An 18,630-nucleotide genomic window follows, 5' to 3' on the forward strand; every position below is an offset into this window, starting at 1 on the left:
AGTGACTATATCAATGGGAGAAAACTAGTTATTCTAATGTCCATGAAGAAGACATGCAGCCACACAATGAAGTTGAATGAGAAGCTGTTCAGTCTTAAAGTGGTAGTAAACTCACAATGCATACTTTAGTTCAATACAAACACTGCAAAGTAACCTACTGTCCAATGTACTTCCACACGTCAGTCTGTCAAAAAATGTAGCTTGATTTCTTCTTTACTGATGTCACTGGCGCACGTGCAATTATTCCTTCATCCATGGCATGATAAGTGTGCCATCGTTAAAGACAGCCTCCCACAGCCCCATGATCATCAGTACTCATGGCATTGCAGCACAATATCACAAGAGTTCTGATGCTTGGCTGTTAGCAACTGAGGATGAAAACAAAGCTTGGCTAAATCTTACTGCGGCATAGAAATAGGGCAAAAGCAATAGCAAGCTTGATCCGGAAGAGAGGAGCCAATATGGTACCTTCTTCTGCAGGCATTGGAGGAAATAAAAATGAGACAAAAATATATGATAATAACATATTTATAAGCAGCTGATATAGTGATTATTATTTAGGTGTAAGGTGGTTGAGTTTACTACCACTTAAAATTGTTTAAGAGGTTCTTTACTGTTTGAGCGGTAAGGATGTGGAACTCTCTTCCACAGTTGGTGGTGTCAGCGGGTAATGTAGATACATTCAAAATAAATTTAGATTTGTTTCTTATGTCGTGTACACACGACCGGATTTTCCAGCAGACTAGGTCCGATGGTTTTCCCAATGGACTTTTCAGCGGAGTCCAGAGAGACTTTCTGAACGAACGGATTTGACCACACACCATCACACTAAAGTCTGACAGATTCGATCATGATGATGTACGACAGGACTAGAATAAGGAAGTTCATAGCTAGTAGCCATTAGCTGCCCTAGCATTGGTTTCCATCCGTCGGACTAGCATACAGACGAATGGATTTTTCGCCCGGAGTCGAGTCCTTTGGAAAGATTTGAAACATGTTCTAAATCTAAAGTCTGTCTGATTTTTAGACAGTAAAGGTCCAATGAAGCCCACACAAGATCGAATTGTCCGGTGGATTCGTTCCGTCTGACATTTGCTGTCGGAAAGTCTGGTCATGTACATGGCATTAGTAACACAATGTACAGGGATATGGAAAATGGTAGTGATATAAACAAACACACACACAGACTCAAGTTGAACTGAATAGACTGGTGTCTATATTCAACTTTACCAACTATGTAATTAATCTAATTAGGCAACCCGGACTATGAAGACTAGAGAAAGAAATTATTTTTACAAAAGACAGGGTGGAATATAGAGCATTCCTTAGACATCACTTATTTTTGTGAATCCACACTTACCACTGGTGATATAGACCATATACAGTATACTGGTCCCATGGCACAATTTTACCAACAGCTTTGTCCTCTACATTAAGGGAACAAATACATTTTAGTTAATTTTTGATCCTTGGTTGGATCAATCTAAACTAACTGCAGATAGCAGAGTGCACCATTACTTAGGAACCTAGGAATTTCATTCTTTGTAACATCACCAAGTGGAAATTCAATATATAGCAAAATAATATGTAACACGGCTCCAGCTTAAATCTAGCAGCTTGCAGAATCAAGGCCAAACTGTTTTGAAGGTGGGTAATAGTTTATTGAACTTGAAATTTGTTCAGGATACTTCGTGTTTCTAGTACAAGTATATAATATGTTTACTGGGCATAATTCTTATACTCACAAGTGCATCTGAACACAGACAGCTGCACAAATCTAAACCTTTATTGCTTTTATTTAAGATTAAGTGCTAACATCCTTGTACTTTTCTGCCCTATACTGCACTGAAATCACGGAAATAATTGTGCACTCTAATAGCCTTATATTAGCACAATTTCTGTTTTCTTTAGATGTAAAATTAGTCCATATGTTTTAGTGATATTAGTCATAATAAATCTGAAAACTTCAGAAGTAATACAGTATTTTTTTTGTTTTGACATTTTTATTCCATTGTTAAAAACGAAGGAACTGTCTAAATTAGTTTATGTGTTCAGAATTATTGCATATTGTGTAATTTAAAAAAATGCTTTTTGTAGAGTGGAGTCATTTAAAATGTTGTGTCATGCAGAATGGAAGTGGTAGTGGTATCTCCTAAACCTATATGGTTTAGGAGATATTTACCTGAAGACAGCCACCGCTGTCTACGGTGCATGCGCCATAGACAGTGGCAAACAGGCGCACTGGGTAAGCCGCAGATCTCGGTGATATGCCGCGAGTTTCGGCTCCCGTGTGCATGCGCAGGAGTGACGTCATCGCTGCTTCAGCGAATCACAGCGCCAGAGCAGCGAGACCCACGGAGACCCACCAAGAAGATGGACGCTCAGAACTACAGGGGACAGCGGTGACTTTGCTGGCTCCTGTGTCAGGTAAGTGACACATAATGGACTACTATGCGATGCATAGTAGTCCATTATGCTTTACCTTTGCAGGGAATCAAAGAGGAAGTAAACCCATCAGGGTTTACTTCCTCTTTAAAGTGGGGCATCTTGAGCTCTCTCTGGTATTGGCAGTAGATCCCCCCAATTTTCCACCACGTGTATTGTTCCCCACCAAATTATTTCTCCTTACTTCTAGCACCCCACACCTTCTCCTCCTCACCGCTATTACCTCACGCTCCTGCTGATCCTCACTTCCAGCACCCAAATCTTCTTTCTCCTCACAGCCAACACCCGATACTCCTCTTTTTTTAACCACCTCCTGTCAGAAACCATGAACCAGACCGAGACAGAAGTACAGTAAAATCACACTTGTTTATTAATAAAAATAAAAAAGTAAATAGAGGAAGCATAGTCAAAGCATAGCCAGAGTCCAATCACTGGAACGGGTAGTCAGCCAAGCCAGAGTTCCGTAACTAGATTGGGTAATCAGCCAAGCCATAGTTCAGTAACCAGTTTGGGTAATCAGCCAGGCCAGAAGTCAGGGATCCAAGTAGAGGAACAGCAAGCTGGATAAGGAGCCAGAAGGGATGCCAGCAAAGCCAGTCTTAAAACAGGGATGCAGGATATGGTTTCTTGTGATGTGACCAAGGCGAAGGCAGGAATGAAGTGAGGTGGAGATCTTTAAGTATGCAGGACTGATGAGCAGATCCACAACAGTTGGTTGCTGTTGTTGTTGCCTTAGTAGCCACTTTCTCCCCGGTAACTCTTACCTTTTTTGTATGCCCCATCTAGCTGAACCTTCGCCTGATTGGACTCCAATCCTGCAGTCCCAACCCTACGCTGATTCTCCTGCTCCTGGATAGGCCTCGGGCAGCCTAGCAGCCAGGTATCCTGGGATAGGCCTCTGATTTCTGGCCTAGCAACCCGGGATGACATAACACATGTCCACCCATACAGCTATTTGAGTGGCACAGAACTCCGACCACCTGACTCCACCCAAATAAATAAGCTCTCCCAGCACGCCAAGGGACTAAAGAAACCCCTGTCAATTGGTTGAGACACCCCATCCATTCATAACCTGGTCTTACTATGCCCTTGCCAATATAATGCCACCAGCCACAGTGCCATCTAGTGACAGAAGAGAAAGGGTGCAGAAATTCCAGAATTAGAGAGGAATCAGTGGATCTTCTAATAATTAGCCGGGATAATTACTACCTGGCAAATTAAATTTGTTAACAACCCTGCCTAAACACCAGGGTGCTACACTTGTGTTTAGATTGAACCCTATACTCTACCCTAAGCAGGACTAGGTGTGGCCAACTGCTAATTGGCAAGCTACAAGCTTATGGATCAACAGTAACAATACTGAAAGCTACACACCTTCTCGTGTTCTCTCCCACTGCAGTACAAATCTCATTTTCTCATCCAAGGTAGTACAAGCAGCCACAACCTACATGAGAAACAATGCTGCTTTGATTTCGGTAGCAGTGCACCAGCTTTAAAATCAGTAAAAGAAACATAACTTATAGTTAGTAGGATGTGCCCTTTGATTCCTCTTTTGTTAGTTTGTTAGTAGAAATCTTCCTATGTTCAGTACAACTAAGGAGATGTCAAGAAATCCTGACTATGCCCACCCTTTCCACCCAGCTACTCCATTCACAGAAACCATACTACAGCTTCCATGAATGAAACAGGATTTATGAATGGAGGGACTGGACTAATCATTCATTCTTAGATCCTGTTAGAACTAAAGAAAATGTATATGAACAGAAGAGCAATCAGCACATGGGACACATCCTACTGACTGTAAGTTATGTTTCTGGTGCCGGATTTTTTTTTTTTTTTTTTGTTCTTTCATTTTAGCCACACTTGGGCTTTAAGTATTGCAGAACCATTTTTTTAAGGGAAGGCATAATTCTACTTTATATGTTTTGCTGTTCAAGATAATAGCCTAACACGTAAACAATATTCCTTAGCAAAAATAGTTTGTGCAAAAAGGAGGATTGTTATCATCCCAAGGCACTGTATATTTTTAGCTTGATAAGGACAAATGATCAGTATCTTGCATGACAGTTTCCAGAAATAAATATTCAAACCTGAAGCTGGATAAAATAAGCTGTATTAACTATTACGCTAGAGTAATGCTTTATGGGTTATCAGTGAAAGGGAGCACCACTGTGCCTTTTATCATCAAAGCACTGACAGCATTTAGGCAAGGATCACTTCTTTACAAGGCTTGTTTGTCACATCCTGGGCCAACTCCTGCCCAGTAAGGCGCTTGGCACACATCAAATCTCTGATTTACAGCCTTATCTAATCTACAGTGTGAGGGAGCCAATAATATATTTTCTTTCTGAATCACAAATTGGGCAGCCTCTTATTCCCGGTGACAGGATTGCTGACTTCTCTATATCTAAGGTGTTCCATTTATTGCTCGGTGTAAAATTTAAATACTGACGACTCCCTAAGGTCTGCCCTGCTGCAAGTAAAATTTATGTAATATTGTGGATTATAAATGTAGCCATCATAGTCTAATATTTTATAGTCACACGGAACTAGCCTGAATAGAGCTCCGTGCTAATAAATGACTTCAACGTGTGGTCTCCTAGAGATTTAAAGGCCATTGCGTCCCATTCCACTTGATATTTTGCATGTCACTTGATAATTTCTTTCAGAGAATTTCTATTTAAAATGATAGCTAAGGACAATACTTCACATTCAAGTTTAAGAAGTAAAATTTTGCAGAGAAAGTGCTCAGTTCTCTAGCCCTATTTAAATGTAGTTTGATTTGAGGGAAGAGTGATTACATATGATGTCAACCTAAAAGAGACCCTATCATGTAAAATTTGAAAAATAGACAATTAACGCTTGTTGAATAAAAACTAAATTGCAATGTATAGATACTATCACAAATTTCCTGAGATGTGTAGGTAGTAATAATTCCAATCTTTCTCTCTTTGTGTGAAATGCTTGGAGTCAGGAAAAATTTGTGGTGCATGTTGGGGAATTCATAGTGCAGAATATCTGAATCTCAGGAAGAATGCTGTGCGTCACTGCAAAGTAGAAAGATGCTTAAAACCTACATGAGATACATTTGTGTTTTAGCTGCTTTAGGCTTCCACTGAAGCAAATAAATTAAAGGACTAACAGGTCCTATAGGATAGTGCATTTGCAATGTATGTCAACACTTGGGAACGGATGCAGCTGAATCAAACAGGTTCAAGTTTATATGCATCAACCCTCGTACCTGGCGGTTGCACTGTGCCATACAGCAGTGTCCATATTTGATGGTTTCACTGTGTTCAGTGGAACAATGAACCCTTAAAGCTCAAATCCATAATCCTTCCTCCAACTCCCAAATGTTTGCCTTCCCCTCAGAGACTAGCTGTATTATTATATACTATTTCTGCAACTGTCTAAAAAGTGTTATCTGGAGTCTTTGATTCATTAGTCAAGTGTTAGGTGGAGGACTTAATTGTTTAGTTAAAGTGACTGTAAAGGCAGATGTTTTTTTTCTATCTTAATGCATTCTATCCACTAAGATAAAAAAACCTTCTGTGTGCAGCAGCCCCCCTTAGCCCCCTAATACATACCTGTGCCCATCTCTATCCAGCGATGTGCATGAGTCCCTCAGCCATCTCCATCCTAATTGGCTGAGACACAGCAGTGGCACCATTGGCTCCCACTGCTGTCAATCAAAGTCAGTTAGCCAATCAGAAGAGAGAGGCGATTCTATAAAGAAGAACTCCATCTTTCCACAGACTCCAAGCTGGCGCAAACAAACTATGTCCCTCACTAACCTGTGAGGCCGATGGATATGCAGTATATACTGTATGTAACTGCAGCTACATACAGCATACTGCACTGTGTTCTGAGTTTGAGCTGAGACTTCCTTCTCATTCCCAGAACACAGAAGAGTCTACTGCAGTGGCGCTCAGCCACCCAGAGCAAGCAATGTATTCGTTCAATAAATACAAAGTGTCCTCTGATTTGCTGAGTTAGAGGTTGTGACATTGCTAGAATACATTGCTTGCCCTGAACTATGTAAAGTCTGTGGAAAGATGGAGTTATCCCTTAAAGCCATTGTTTTTTTAATGCTTTTTTTAATGAAAATAAAAAACATGTTATGCTTACCTGCTCTGCGCAGTTGTTTTTCACAGAGCAGCCCTAATCTGCCCCTTCTCAGGTCCCCCGCCAGCACTCCTGGCTATGAGATGCATTACAACTGTCACCAGAACAAGTGTCCCCATGTGAAGATTCCTCCTCCTTTCCTTTCCTCTCCAAAAACAAAATGACAACCAAAATTTTGAATTTTCCCTAACTTTTCTTGCTTTCAGTCCTGGTGACTATGGTTATCAGGGCAAATGGAGAAGGGTAATCTTACTAACCAGGCACAATAATAAAAATATTATCCCATGCTTCTGCTGGCCTAATGAAATGATACCCCACATCCCAAATTGTAGTCTCTTCAAATTATTGCAATAGGAAAATGTCATTTTCCTATAGCAGCCAGAGCGAGGCGATAATGTCGCCTCACTCATGAAGCCTGCATGCCTTCTCGGGGGCATACCAGGCCGTTAGGTCCGGTAGGGATTTTAAGGTGAATCCCCTTCGCCGAAAAAAACGGCGTGGGGTCCCCCCCAAAATCCATGCCAGACCCCTATCCGAGCACGCAGCCCAGCTGGCCAGGAAAGGGGGTGGGGGACGAGCGAGTGCCCCCCCCTTCCTGAGCTGTACCAGGCCCCACACCCTTTCCTGGGTAGGGGTACATTGTACCCCATACTCATTCACATAGGGTGGGGGGCCGGGATACGGGGGCTCCCGGATTCCGATAAGCCCCTCGCCCGCAGACCCCGACAACCAACGGCCAGGGTTGTCGGGAAGAGGCCCTTGTCCTCGTCAACATGGGGACAAGGTGCTTTGGGGTGGGGGGGGCGCGCGGCCCCCCTTCCTCAAGGCACCCCCCATGTTGAGGGCAGGCTGCCTGGTATGGCTCAGGAGGGGAGGCTCGCTCGTCCCCACCCCCTTTCCTGGCCGGACGGGCTGCGTGCACGGATAGGGGTCTGGTATGGATTTTGGGCGGGACCCCACGCCGTTTTTTTCGGCGAAGGGGATTCCCCTTAAAATCCCTACCGGACCTAAGGGCCTGGTATGCCTCCCAAAGGGGGAACCCACGCCATTTTTTTTACATTTGACGTGGAGTTCTCCCTTAGGATTCATACCAAACACAGTACCTGGTATTGGCAGGAATCCAATTCGGATCCCAGTGTCAACCCAGCCAGCGATGCTTGTCGCTTATCGGGAAAGGAAAATAAACATGTTTCTTTTCCCGATGCGAGCCAGCTCGGCGCTGGCTCCCGCGACGGAGCTCGTAGGGTGTTAATCTCGCCGCTAGAAGTGGCGAGATTGACACAATATCGGCGGTACCTACTGTATAAAGTGCACATCACACTTATATAAGCATGGAATTATGCATAAAGATAGCATGAATGAACAAGCACAATGAAGTAATAAGCAGGAAATATATAACTAAAGTCATAACACCATTTTATAATGGACATTAACTTCCACTTACAATAATGACATTTTTAAATGTAAAAGAAGCATATAGAGGGAGATTTTTTAACAGATGTGTGTTATTTCCATCACGTATCTATTCATGTACACATGAATATACATCAGGGTCAATGAATACAAATTTATAGAGGGGTCAGTGAATATGAACTGTTCCTAAAGATTTAGTATTTAAACTGCGAAGCAAGGTCATAAATGATGGTAAACTAGATTAAATGTGCAGCCGAGTGTATTTATGTACATCCCTGTCCATATTATTTGCATATACATACTTTCTTAAGACACATTACTGCTGATAAACCATGAACATATGAGTCATAACCTGCTTCTTGACTTAAAAGCCTTGAAATTGAAATTCTACTCACTGTTATTCATTTGCAATTGCATTTATAAAGCACTCAAGCTACCCTTCTTATTGGTTATAAGACTATAAATAAGATACATTTCATATTGCTATTTAAAATAAGTTCTAAGTATACTATGCATTCAATAATTACAAATAATATGAAGGAATAGATGCAAGTTCAGACAGTGGAGGAAATAATTATGGCATGAAGGTTTCTTGGCAATAAGAAGAAAAGCAACAAAACCCATCTCTTTTTAACCTTGGAAAAGTTACGTTTGCCAGAGTTCATATTAAGTTCACAAGTAGTCTCTCAAACTTAGGTGCACAATTCCTAAAACGTGATATGTCTCTGAGAAATCTGAAAAAAAAGTGTTTTATAAAAACTGTGATAATACAAAGAAAACTGCATCCCTCAGTAAACATCACATTCTGAATTTTAACACACTAACTTTTAAAATTAAGGATATAAAGGTTCAAGTGTGATGTTTTAAACTAACTAACATAGTGTGGTATTATCCTCAGAAAAGAAAAGATCTACAAGAGTGAGCTGGATATTTTAAAATAAAACTGTCCATTCCTTGGGAAAAAAACACAAATCAATAATTCTTTCATTTTATTAATTTTTTTACTATTTGCCTGACCAACAACAGCCTTTATAGACTAGTATATTGCCTTTATTTCAGATAAAGAACCATAAAAAGAGTCTAGTTGCTTTTCTTGTGTTTTAGTAAACTGAAGTATACAGAACACCTTTACTTGTACAGTGAGTAAGGGTAATATCTTACCCCCCCCAAGGGGCAGTTTACATGCACGTTAATCTCCCTCCATACCTACACAAGTTACCCAGTAGAAGAATTAGGTGCCATGTTCACTAGGCTGGGGTTTTAAGAGGGTTGCCTGATATTTAAAGGCACTCACTTAGAGCACACAACATAAACTGATATTTATACAAGTTTGTAGGAACAAAACAGGAGGCTTCAAATGCTCCTTGGAAAATAAAGATATTCACCAGCACACTTTCATCTAGTGATAATCTTGTCTTTTATTCACATTAAGCAGCAAGTATTACAGGATGATGTTTTGAGGCCTTGCAGGATGTTTTTTACCTCGAAAAGTTATCTTGCAAGGTTCCAAAACATCAACCTGTGAGGTCTGTTGCTTTATGTGAACAAAGGACAAACTTATTACTATTCCGCAGTGTGCCAGTGAAGATCCTCATGCTCCTATGATTGTATGTTGGCCACCAATTCACCACAGCACCCTACATGAACTGTGGGTGAGTCTGTAAGGTGTGTGGTGGATACAATACAACTTCATATGGTCCTTCTATAAATATACAAGCCTGTTTGTTTGGCATGCAATTTTGATAAAATGCTAAGAGTGTTGCTGTACTATGCAAGCCTTTCAGGACCATGGAGAGTATTTTATAATGTTTTGTTGGTACAACACAGCATAGAATGCAACATCCTTAAAGTGTTACTAAAGTATATTTTTTCAAATTAAATTAACAAACATTTTTTACTATGGAATTGCACAGAGCAGCCCTGATCCTCCTCTTCTAAGTTGCCCCACCAGCGATATTGGCTTCCTCTCTTCTTTGTGTGTCCCCATAGCAATCTATTTGTTATGTGGGCACCAAGTGCCTGCTCACTCCAAGACTCTGTGTCTATGAAGTCACGCTCTATAGGCACACATAGCAGGGCTTAGCCCCACCCACACTTCCTCCTCACTGCATTTGATTGCTGTTCGAGTCCCTGTGTAAGGAGGAAGAGAGGGGATCCAGTGATGTGCACATCTGCATCTCTTCTCTCCCCACACAGGGAAGGAGCACAGAGAAATATAAAATGCATGAAGGTAAAAAATGTTTTTAGCATTAGTATCACTTTAACTCAGTAACATGGCAAGTTTAAAAATAGCTGACAATTGCATCTAATGGCAAAGGAGCACATGTTTAGAAAACAAAGAAATCAGTCTAATGGGATGTACTGTGATGTTCAACAACAGCAATAGCAATGTTTTATTGGTCTTTAGTAAGAGGTATCTAATCTTACCATGGATAGAACACATTTTTTTTAACCGCTATTGCATCCCATTACAGGCCAACACAGGAAATTCATGGGATTTGTTGTAAATCTTAGGGCAAAAAGTTGCTTTCTGAATTGTTTTCTGAATAAAAATTACACAGTAGCGTGCATCTATTAATTCATTTTTTTTCCCATAATAATTTTTATTAAAATTTTTAACGGAATTACACAATCCTCGTAAAGACATTTTACATGCAAGCTGAAAAGGACTGTACAATTGGTCTCTGGACTATACAGAGTGAACAGAAATTGACATATTCCTTTGTATTTGTAAAATGGAGCCGGACCCACTGTTTTGGGATTTCTGGCTAGGCTGCTGTGAGCTAGCTTTTGTAAGATGGGTGAGTGCAAATGATTCTCAGGCCAGTTAGGAGATGCTGTCGCCAGAGGCATTGCATGTAAGAGAGGTCTAACATGGGAATCTATTAATTTATTGTTACCAATAAGAAAGTATACTTATCTGACTTCATTACCTTGAGATCTGATTGGTTGCTATGGGTGGCTGTGTATTTTTCATAAATTTTTTCAAACACGTCTAGATTATGAAAAACAGCAGATGTAGTTGTAGTTGTAGGAGCCATGTCTCATTTCATTGTTCAGTATGGCATATGATAAATGCTTACTGGTAACTTCAAAAATATGTATTATCATGCAGCGATCCATCATTTTAGTGACAGCGTTGTGTACGTGTCATACAATACTACTGTATTATTTTCTAAGCACTAGAGATAATAGACAGTGAAGCTGTGATTAGGTTGACAACTGCTGTATGTATGAAACAGTTCATTCATTCTATTATTTTTTAAGATTTATTAGTAAATGTGTTGTTTTTGCAAGCAAATATTTTAAGAATAGTATATGGGCTCAAAGGCACTACAAGCTTAAGCAATAAGCCAAATTTCAAAGTTAAATGTCTTGCCTTGATTAAATATATGATGAAACTACAGTAAAAGGGGTGAGCTGCAGGCAAAATTAACAAAAAAAAAAAAACAGAGTTCAACCTTTTGGAGTCCCAGCACTCATCTCTCTCTTGCTTTCCGGGGCACCTACTTTGTGTTTGCAATAGATATTAGAAGGTTGGAGGTCTCTGCAGGAAATATAAAAATATTTAAATGTCTATATCCTGGTACTTTAAAATGAAGAAGCTACATATCAAAGTCAAGATCTCAATCCAATTAAGAAAATGTGGGAAGAGTGAAAGTTTCTGGTTACCAATGATCCCCATACAGTCTGACAAAGTGATTTTGCCAAGAAGAATGAATACTGTAAGATTCAAATGTGCTTAGTTACTTAAAATGTACCCCTTATGAGCTAAAACTTTAACTATAGTTGTATTAGTCCAGGCTATGATACTACAAAATTTTGAAAAGTCCAAAAGGAATAAATATGTCTGTGAAGCACATAATGTATTTCAATTCATTTATCCAACCATTTCCCAGATTGTACTTCATAGAATCTTAAACAGGAAAGATTCAGGTAGCATTAAACATTTTTAATGTATCCTGTTCCAGCTGTTGCAAACGGTGAAAAAAACAATAATCTCACAGATGGAGGCTGTACAGATACTTACATTAATGTACAGATGTCCCACATGCAGTGACAGAATTGTGAATAATTGATTCAAATTAATTGTTTTTGGTTGTAAAATCAATAGTTTTAACCAACTGGTGTTCATTGTCTTCCCTTTCTGCAGAACATCTTAAGGAAAAATTGGAGGAATATATGTCATACTATTCAAAAGTGAGAATTGTACGCACTAAAAAACGAGAGGGACTGATCCGTACTCGACTGTTGGGAGCATCTGTCGCTAAAGGAGAAGTGTTAACTTTTCTGGACTCTCATTGTGAAGTCAATGTCAACTGGTTGCCACCTTTACTTAGTACGTATCATGGTCCATAGATGTACAAGTGCACCTGCTAAATGGCTAGCAGGGAAGATATGGGGGAGCATGACAAGTAATGTATACCTAATATACAGCTAATATTTTAAAGTGTATGTAACCCTACAATATTTTTTTCAATAGTTTGCCACCATGTCTGACTGTATACAATGTTCTTAAGCAAATAGATTTTTGTGAATTCATTGCAAATCTATATTTCTGGAGATCCTACCAGTAAAAGCAGTTCCTCTTGGGAGCTGACAACTCTGTTGGCCATTAGACTGTCTATCAAGTTTATCAGATAGGCCTAACATACCCAATTCAATTTAAAGGACATTCAACGGTTTGAATTCAATATATGAACCTGAAGTCAATGGGAGCTGAATCTGTAAAATTAATTATCCCCATTTTAAAAACAAGGAGTTGGCAAAAAAGACATGGGGGCTTGGTTTTGCCTTGGGGTACAAATGCAAAAAAAAAATGTTTTTAAAGTAGAGTTTTGTGAGGAGCGGTGCATTTAGTATTGCTTGGCAGAAAATTTAGTATTGCTTAACCACATGCTTACTGGGCACTTTTACCCCCTTCCTTCCTACTGTAGGTCAATTTTCAGCTTTCAACACTGTCACATTTTGAATGCTAAACAAAGACAGGTCATTTTGGAAAAAAAAAGTTTTTGATAGTTTGTTATAAAATTTTGCAAACAGGTAATTTTTATCCTTCACTCATGTGCGCTGATGACGCTGCACTGATAGGTGGCACTGATTGGCACTAATAGGTGGCACTGATGGGCACTGATATGTGGCACTGATGTGCACTGATATGTGGCACTGATGTGCACTGATAGGCTGCACTGATGCATATGAATAGGCAGCACTGAAATGCACTGATAGGTGGCACTAATAGGCGGCACTGATGGACACTGATACGCAGCACTTATGGGCACTGATAGGTGGCTCTGATGGGCACTGATAGGCGGAACTGATAGGTGACAGTGATGAGCACTGATTGGCAGCACTGATTGGCAGCACTGGTGGGCACTGATTGGCAGCACTGGTGGATACTGATTGGCAGCACTGGTGGGCACTGTTGGGCCTGCACTAATAATCAGGGAACTGTGTCACTTTAACAAAAGCCAGTTATGGGCTTTCCTCTCCTCATGCTGTTAGCATGAGGAAAGCAATGACAATAACCAGCTTATGTTTACATCGGGATCACCTGTCAATGGAAACAGCTAATCACAGGGTAAAGGGCCGCTGTGATTGCCCCTTTACACTGATTTTCACAGGAGCATTTCCATGGATGCCCTCCTTGCAAAGTAAGCCTGTGCTGTAGCCATCTTTTTTGGTTAAAGCATAGGCAGGAGCAGGTTCAAATGAAGAATTAAAAATGCACTATTGCTTTAAAAAACTGCTTTGGGGATTCCCTAATTTTGTTTGTAAAGTGGCACATTATTGTCTATGATTAGGGATGGTCCCGAAAATTCGAGTCGAACATATGGTCGACTCAAACATCGGGTGTTTGCTCGCAAAGGAACTAAAGATATGGAGCATTCGCTACAATTTTGAATCCTGCAGAGCGCCCCATAATGCACTGCAAGATCGCAGTACATTGATGGCTGCTGATTGGCTAAAGCATGCACCTGACCTGCATGCTTTGGCCAATCACAGCACGATCTGCTGTGAGAGCCATGATTCGCCAAAGGTAGGGTACCTTTACCCAATCATGGTTAAGGGGTCTAAGTCCACGCTCCATGCTATATAAGGCTGTTTACATGGTGGCTGTGTATAGTGTGATAATAACAGGGAGAGAAGAACTTGAGCTAGATTAGGCAGGTTAGTTAGTGGCATGCAGGCAGTTTAATATATATATATATATATATATATATATATATATATATATATATATATATATATATATATGTATATATATGTATATATATATATATATATATATATATATATATATATATATATATATATATATGTATATATATATATATATATATATATATATATATATATATATATATATATATATATATATATATATATATATATATATATATATATATATATATATATGTATATATATACAGAGGGGTTATTTACTAAAGGACAATCCACTTTGCACAGTAAGTTCACTTGGAAGTAAAGTCGCTGTAGATCCAAAAGGGACATGCAAGGAAAAAAAAAAAAAAAAACAATTTAGCTTGCACATGATTGGATGAGAAAATCAGCAGCGCTTCCCCTAATTTCAGATCTACCCCTTAGATTTAGAGCGACTGCACGTCCAAGTGCACTTTCAGTGCAAAGTGGAGTTGCCTTTCGTAAATACTGTAACCCCCAGTATCTCACAAAAGTGAATATAGCCCCTCACATTTTTGTAAACATTTTATTAACATGTAAAATAACTTAACACACAGCCATTAATGTGTAAACCGCTGGAAACAAAAGTGAATACACCCTAAGTACTTTGGGCCCAAAGTGTCAATATTTTGTGTGGCCCCCATTATTTTCCAGCACTGCCTTAACTCTCTTGGGCATGGAGCTCACCAGAGCTTCACAGGTTGCCACTGGAGTCCTCTTACACTCTTCCACGATGACTAGGGATGAGCCCGATGTTTGAGTCGAACATAAGATCGACTCAAACATCGGGTGTTCGTTGAATAGTGAACAATTTGGGGTGTTTGCGGCAAATTCGAAAGCCACAGAACAGCCTTTAAAAGTCTATGGGAGAAATCAAAAGTGCTAATTTTTAAGGCTTATATGTATGGTATTGTCATAAAAAGTATTTGGGGACCTGGGTCCTACCCCAGGGGACATGTATCAATGCAAAAAATGTCCTCCTCTTCTCTTGCTCCGCTGACGGAGCAAAAAAAATGCAACTGACCCACCTCCATGGGAGCCACCCACCATACGACCCATCTTTGCTTTGACAGTTCTTCTATAACTGAGGGTGGGGCCACACCGTGACCTTCCCAGGTGACCCCGCCCCCCTCTGATGCACAGGGACTTCCCAATGGCTTCCCCGGGGCATCAGATGGGTGGTGCCACCGGTTTATGTAATGGTGTGGCCCCACCCTCAGTTATAAAAGAACTGTATTAGCGAAGACGCGTCATACGGCGGGTGCCTCCTATGGAGGTGGGTCGGTTGCTTTTTTTTTTTTTTTTTGGTCTGTTGGCAGAGCAAGAGAAGAAGAAAAATTTGTGGGACATTTTAATTTTTTTATTTTTTAATAAAGGACTTTTCCCAAGTCATGTCATGTCATTTTTATAATTTTCACACTTTTTTGGTGAAATGGTAGGGGTACATTTGTACCCCATTACCATTTCACACAGGGGGAGGCTGGGATCTGGGGATCCTCTTGTTAAAGGGGGCTTCCAGATTCCGATAAGACCCCCACAACTGCCGGGCAAGGGTTGTGGGGTGAGGCCCTTGTCCCCATTGTCATGGGGACATGGTGCTTTGGGGGGCTACCACAAAGCACCCTCCCCATGTTGAGGGCATGTGGCCTGGTACAGTTCAGGAGGGGGGCGAGTTCCTGCGGCCTGTCAGATTGAGTGCTCAGATAAGGGTCTGGTATGGATTTTTGGAGGGACCCCCACACCATTTTTTTTTCATTTCGGCGTGGGGTTCCCTTTAAAACCCACACCAGACCTGAAGGGCCTGGTATGGAATTTGGGGGGACCCCCACGCAATTTTTTTGGGGTTCGGGGTTCCCCTTAACCACTTACAGCCCGGACCATTTTGCTGGCTTAAGACCAGACCACTTTTGCGATTCTGCACTGCGTCGCTTTAACTGAAAATTGCGCAGTTGTGCGACATGGATCCCAAACAAAATTGACGTCCTTTTTTCCCACAAAACTTTCTTTTGGTGGTATTTGATCACCCTTGTGGTTTTTATTTTTTACGCTATAAACAAAAATAGAGCGACAATTTTGAAAAAAACGCATTATTTTTGACTTTTTGTTATAATAAATATCCAACAAAAATATCTGAAAAAACTTTTTTTTCCCTCAGTTTAGGTTGATACGTATTCTTTTACATATTTTTGGTAAAAAATCACAATAAGCGATTATTGATGTTTTTGCGCAAAAGTTATAGCGTTTACAAAATAGGGGATAGTTTTATGACATTTTTATTAATAATTCTTTTTTTACTAGTAATGGCGGCGATCAGCGAATTTTATTGTGACTGCAACATTATGGCGGACACATCAGACATTTTTGACACATTTTTGGGACCATTGCCATTTATACAGCAGTAAATGACACTGGCAGTGAAGGGGTTAACCAGTGGGTTGCAGTGTAGGGGTTAAGTGTTCCTAGGGGCGTGTTACTAACTGTTGGGGGCTGGGCTTTCTTTTAGTGAACACTGATCTCTGCTCCAATCACATGGAGCAGAGATCAGCGTCACTTGTTGCTAGGCAGAACAGGGAGATGCTGTTTACAATGGCATCTCCCAATTCAGCCACCCTGTGAGACGATCACGGGTATGCCCGCGGCAATCGAGTCCGCGGGTCTCGCGACCGGACTCACGGGGGTCCTGACCGGCACGCGAGCGCGCCGCCGTCGGCGCGCTCACGATGGCAGGGCAGCATTTAAGTTTGGACGTTCCTGTACGCCAATATGCCTGCCCGTGCCATTCTGCCGACGTACATCAGCGTGCGCCGGTCGGGAAGTGGTTAATATTCATACTAGACCCGAAGGGTCTGGTAATAGACTGTGGGGGCTCCCATGCCATTTTTTCAATGACTTTTATGTGATTTGCCGGGGCCGACAATTCATTGTAGCCACGAGTATTTTTAACTGACTCTTTTTACTTTAGAAATGTAATTTTGCTCTCAGACTATTCTAAACATGAGAAACATGCTCCATTTTACAGGCATACTATAGACACCCCCCCGGGTACGAAATTTAAAGGAATATTTTACTTTTATTGCTTCACTTTAAACATTATTAAAATCACTGCTCCCGAAAAAATTTCAGTTTTTAAAACTTTTTTATGACAATGACTTGAATATAAGACTTTAAAATTAGCACTTTTGATTATTCATGTTTGTGTCCCATAGACTTTAATGGTGTTTGCGTGTTCGAACAAATTTTTTGCCTGTTCGCATGTTCTGCTGCGAACTGAACCGAGGGCTGTTCGGCTCATTCCTAATGATGACATCATGGAGCTAGTGTATGTTAGAGACCTTGCACTCCTCCATCTTCTGTTTGAGAATGCTTCACAGATGCTCAATAGGGTTTAGGTCTGGAGACATGCTTGGCCAGTCCATCACCTTTACCCTCAGCTTCTTTAGCAAGGCAGTGGTTATCTTGGAGGTGTGTTTGGGGTCGTTATCATGTTGGAATACGGCCCAGTTTCCGAAGAGAGGGAATCATGCTCGGCTTCAGTATGTCACAGTATATGTTGGCATTCATGGTTCCTTCAATGAACTGTAGCTCCCCAGTGATGGCAGCACTCATGCAGCCCCAGACCATGACACTCCCACCACCTTGCTTGACTGTAGGCAAGACACACTTGTCTTTGTACTCCTCATCTGGTTGCCACCACACATACTTGAAACCATCTGAACCAAATATGTTTATCTTAATCTCATCAGACCACGGGACATGATTCCAGTAATCCATGTCCTTAATCTGCTTGTCTTCAGCGAACTGTTTGCAGGCTTTCTTATGCATCATCATTAGAAGAAGCTTCCTTCTGGGATGACAGCCATGCAGACCAATTTGATGCAGAGTCCGGTATATTGTCTGCGTACTGACAGGCTGACTCCCCACCTCTTCAACCTCTGCAACAATGCTAGCAGCACTCATACATCTATTTCCAAAAGACAACCTCTGGATATGACGCTGAGCATGTGCACTCAACTTTTTTGGTCAACCGTGGCGAGGCCTGTTATGAGTGGAGTCTGTCCCGTTAAACAGCTGTATGGTCTTGGCCACCATGTTTCAGCTCAGTTTCAGGGTCTTGGCAATCTTCTTATAACCTAGGCCATCTTTATGTAGAGTAACAATTCTTTTAGAGAGTTCTTTGCCATGAGGTGCCAGGTTGAAATTCCAGAGACCAGTATGAGAAAGTGAGAGCAATAACACCAGACTTAATACACCCGCTCCTCACTTACACATGAGACCTTGTAACACTAATGACATGGGGAGGAAAAATGGCTAATTGGGGCCAATTTGGACATTTTCACTTAGGGGTGTACTCACTTTTGTTGCCAGCGGTTTAGACATTATTGGTTGTGTGTTGAGTTATTTTGAGGGGATAGCAAATTTACACTGTTATACAAGCTGTACGCT

The 18,630-nt window shown here is 40.8% G+C and overlaps 1 protein-coding gene across 1 annotated transcript in view; it reads left to right on the forward strand.

Moving 5' to 3' along the window:
• GALNTL6 (polypeptide N-acetylgalactosaminyltransferase like 6) overlaps positions 1–18,630 on the forward strand; it is a 1,867,045-nt gene that overhangs the window by 1,313,347 nt on the left and 535,068 nt on the right. The window contains exon 5 of the mRNA XM_077477209.1: positions 12,137–12,322. Coding sequence (XP_077333335.1) covers positions 12,137–12,322 — 186 coding nt within the window. The remainder of the gene's footprint in view (positions 1–12,136; positions 12,323–18,630) is intronic.

Source organism: Lithobates pipiens, unplaced genomic scaffold, assembly GCF_037356315.1.
Source record: "Lithobates pipiens isolate NorthernLeopardFrog02 unplaced genomic scaffold, aLitPip1_a1.2 Scaffold_13, whole genome shotgun sequence".
In the NCBI taxonomy this organism is placed as follows: domain Eukaryota; kingdom Metazoa; phylum Chordata; class Amphibia; order Anura; family Ranidae; genus Lithobates; species Lithobates pipiens.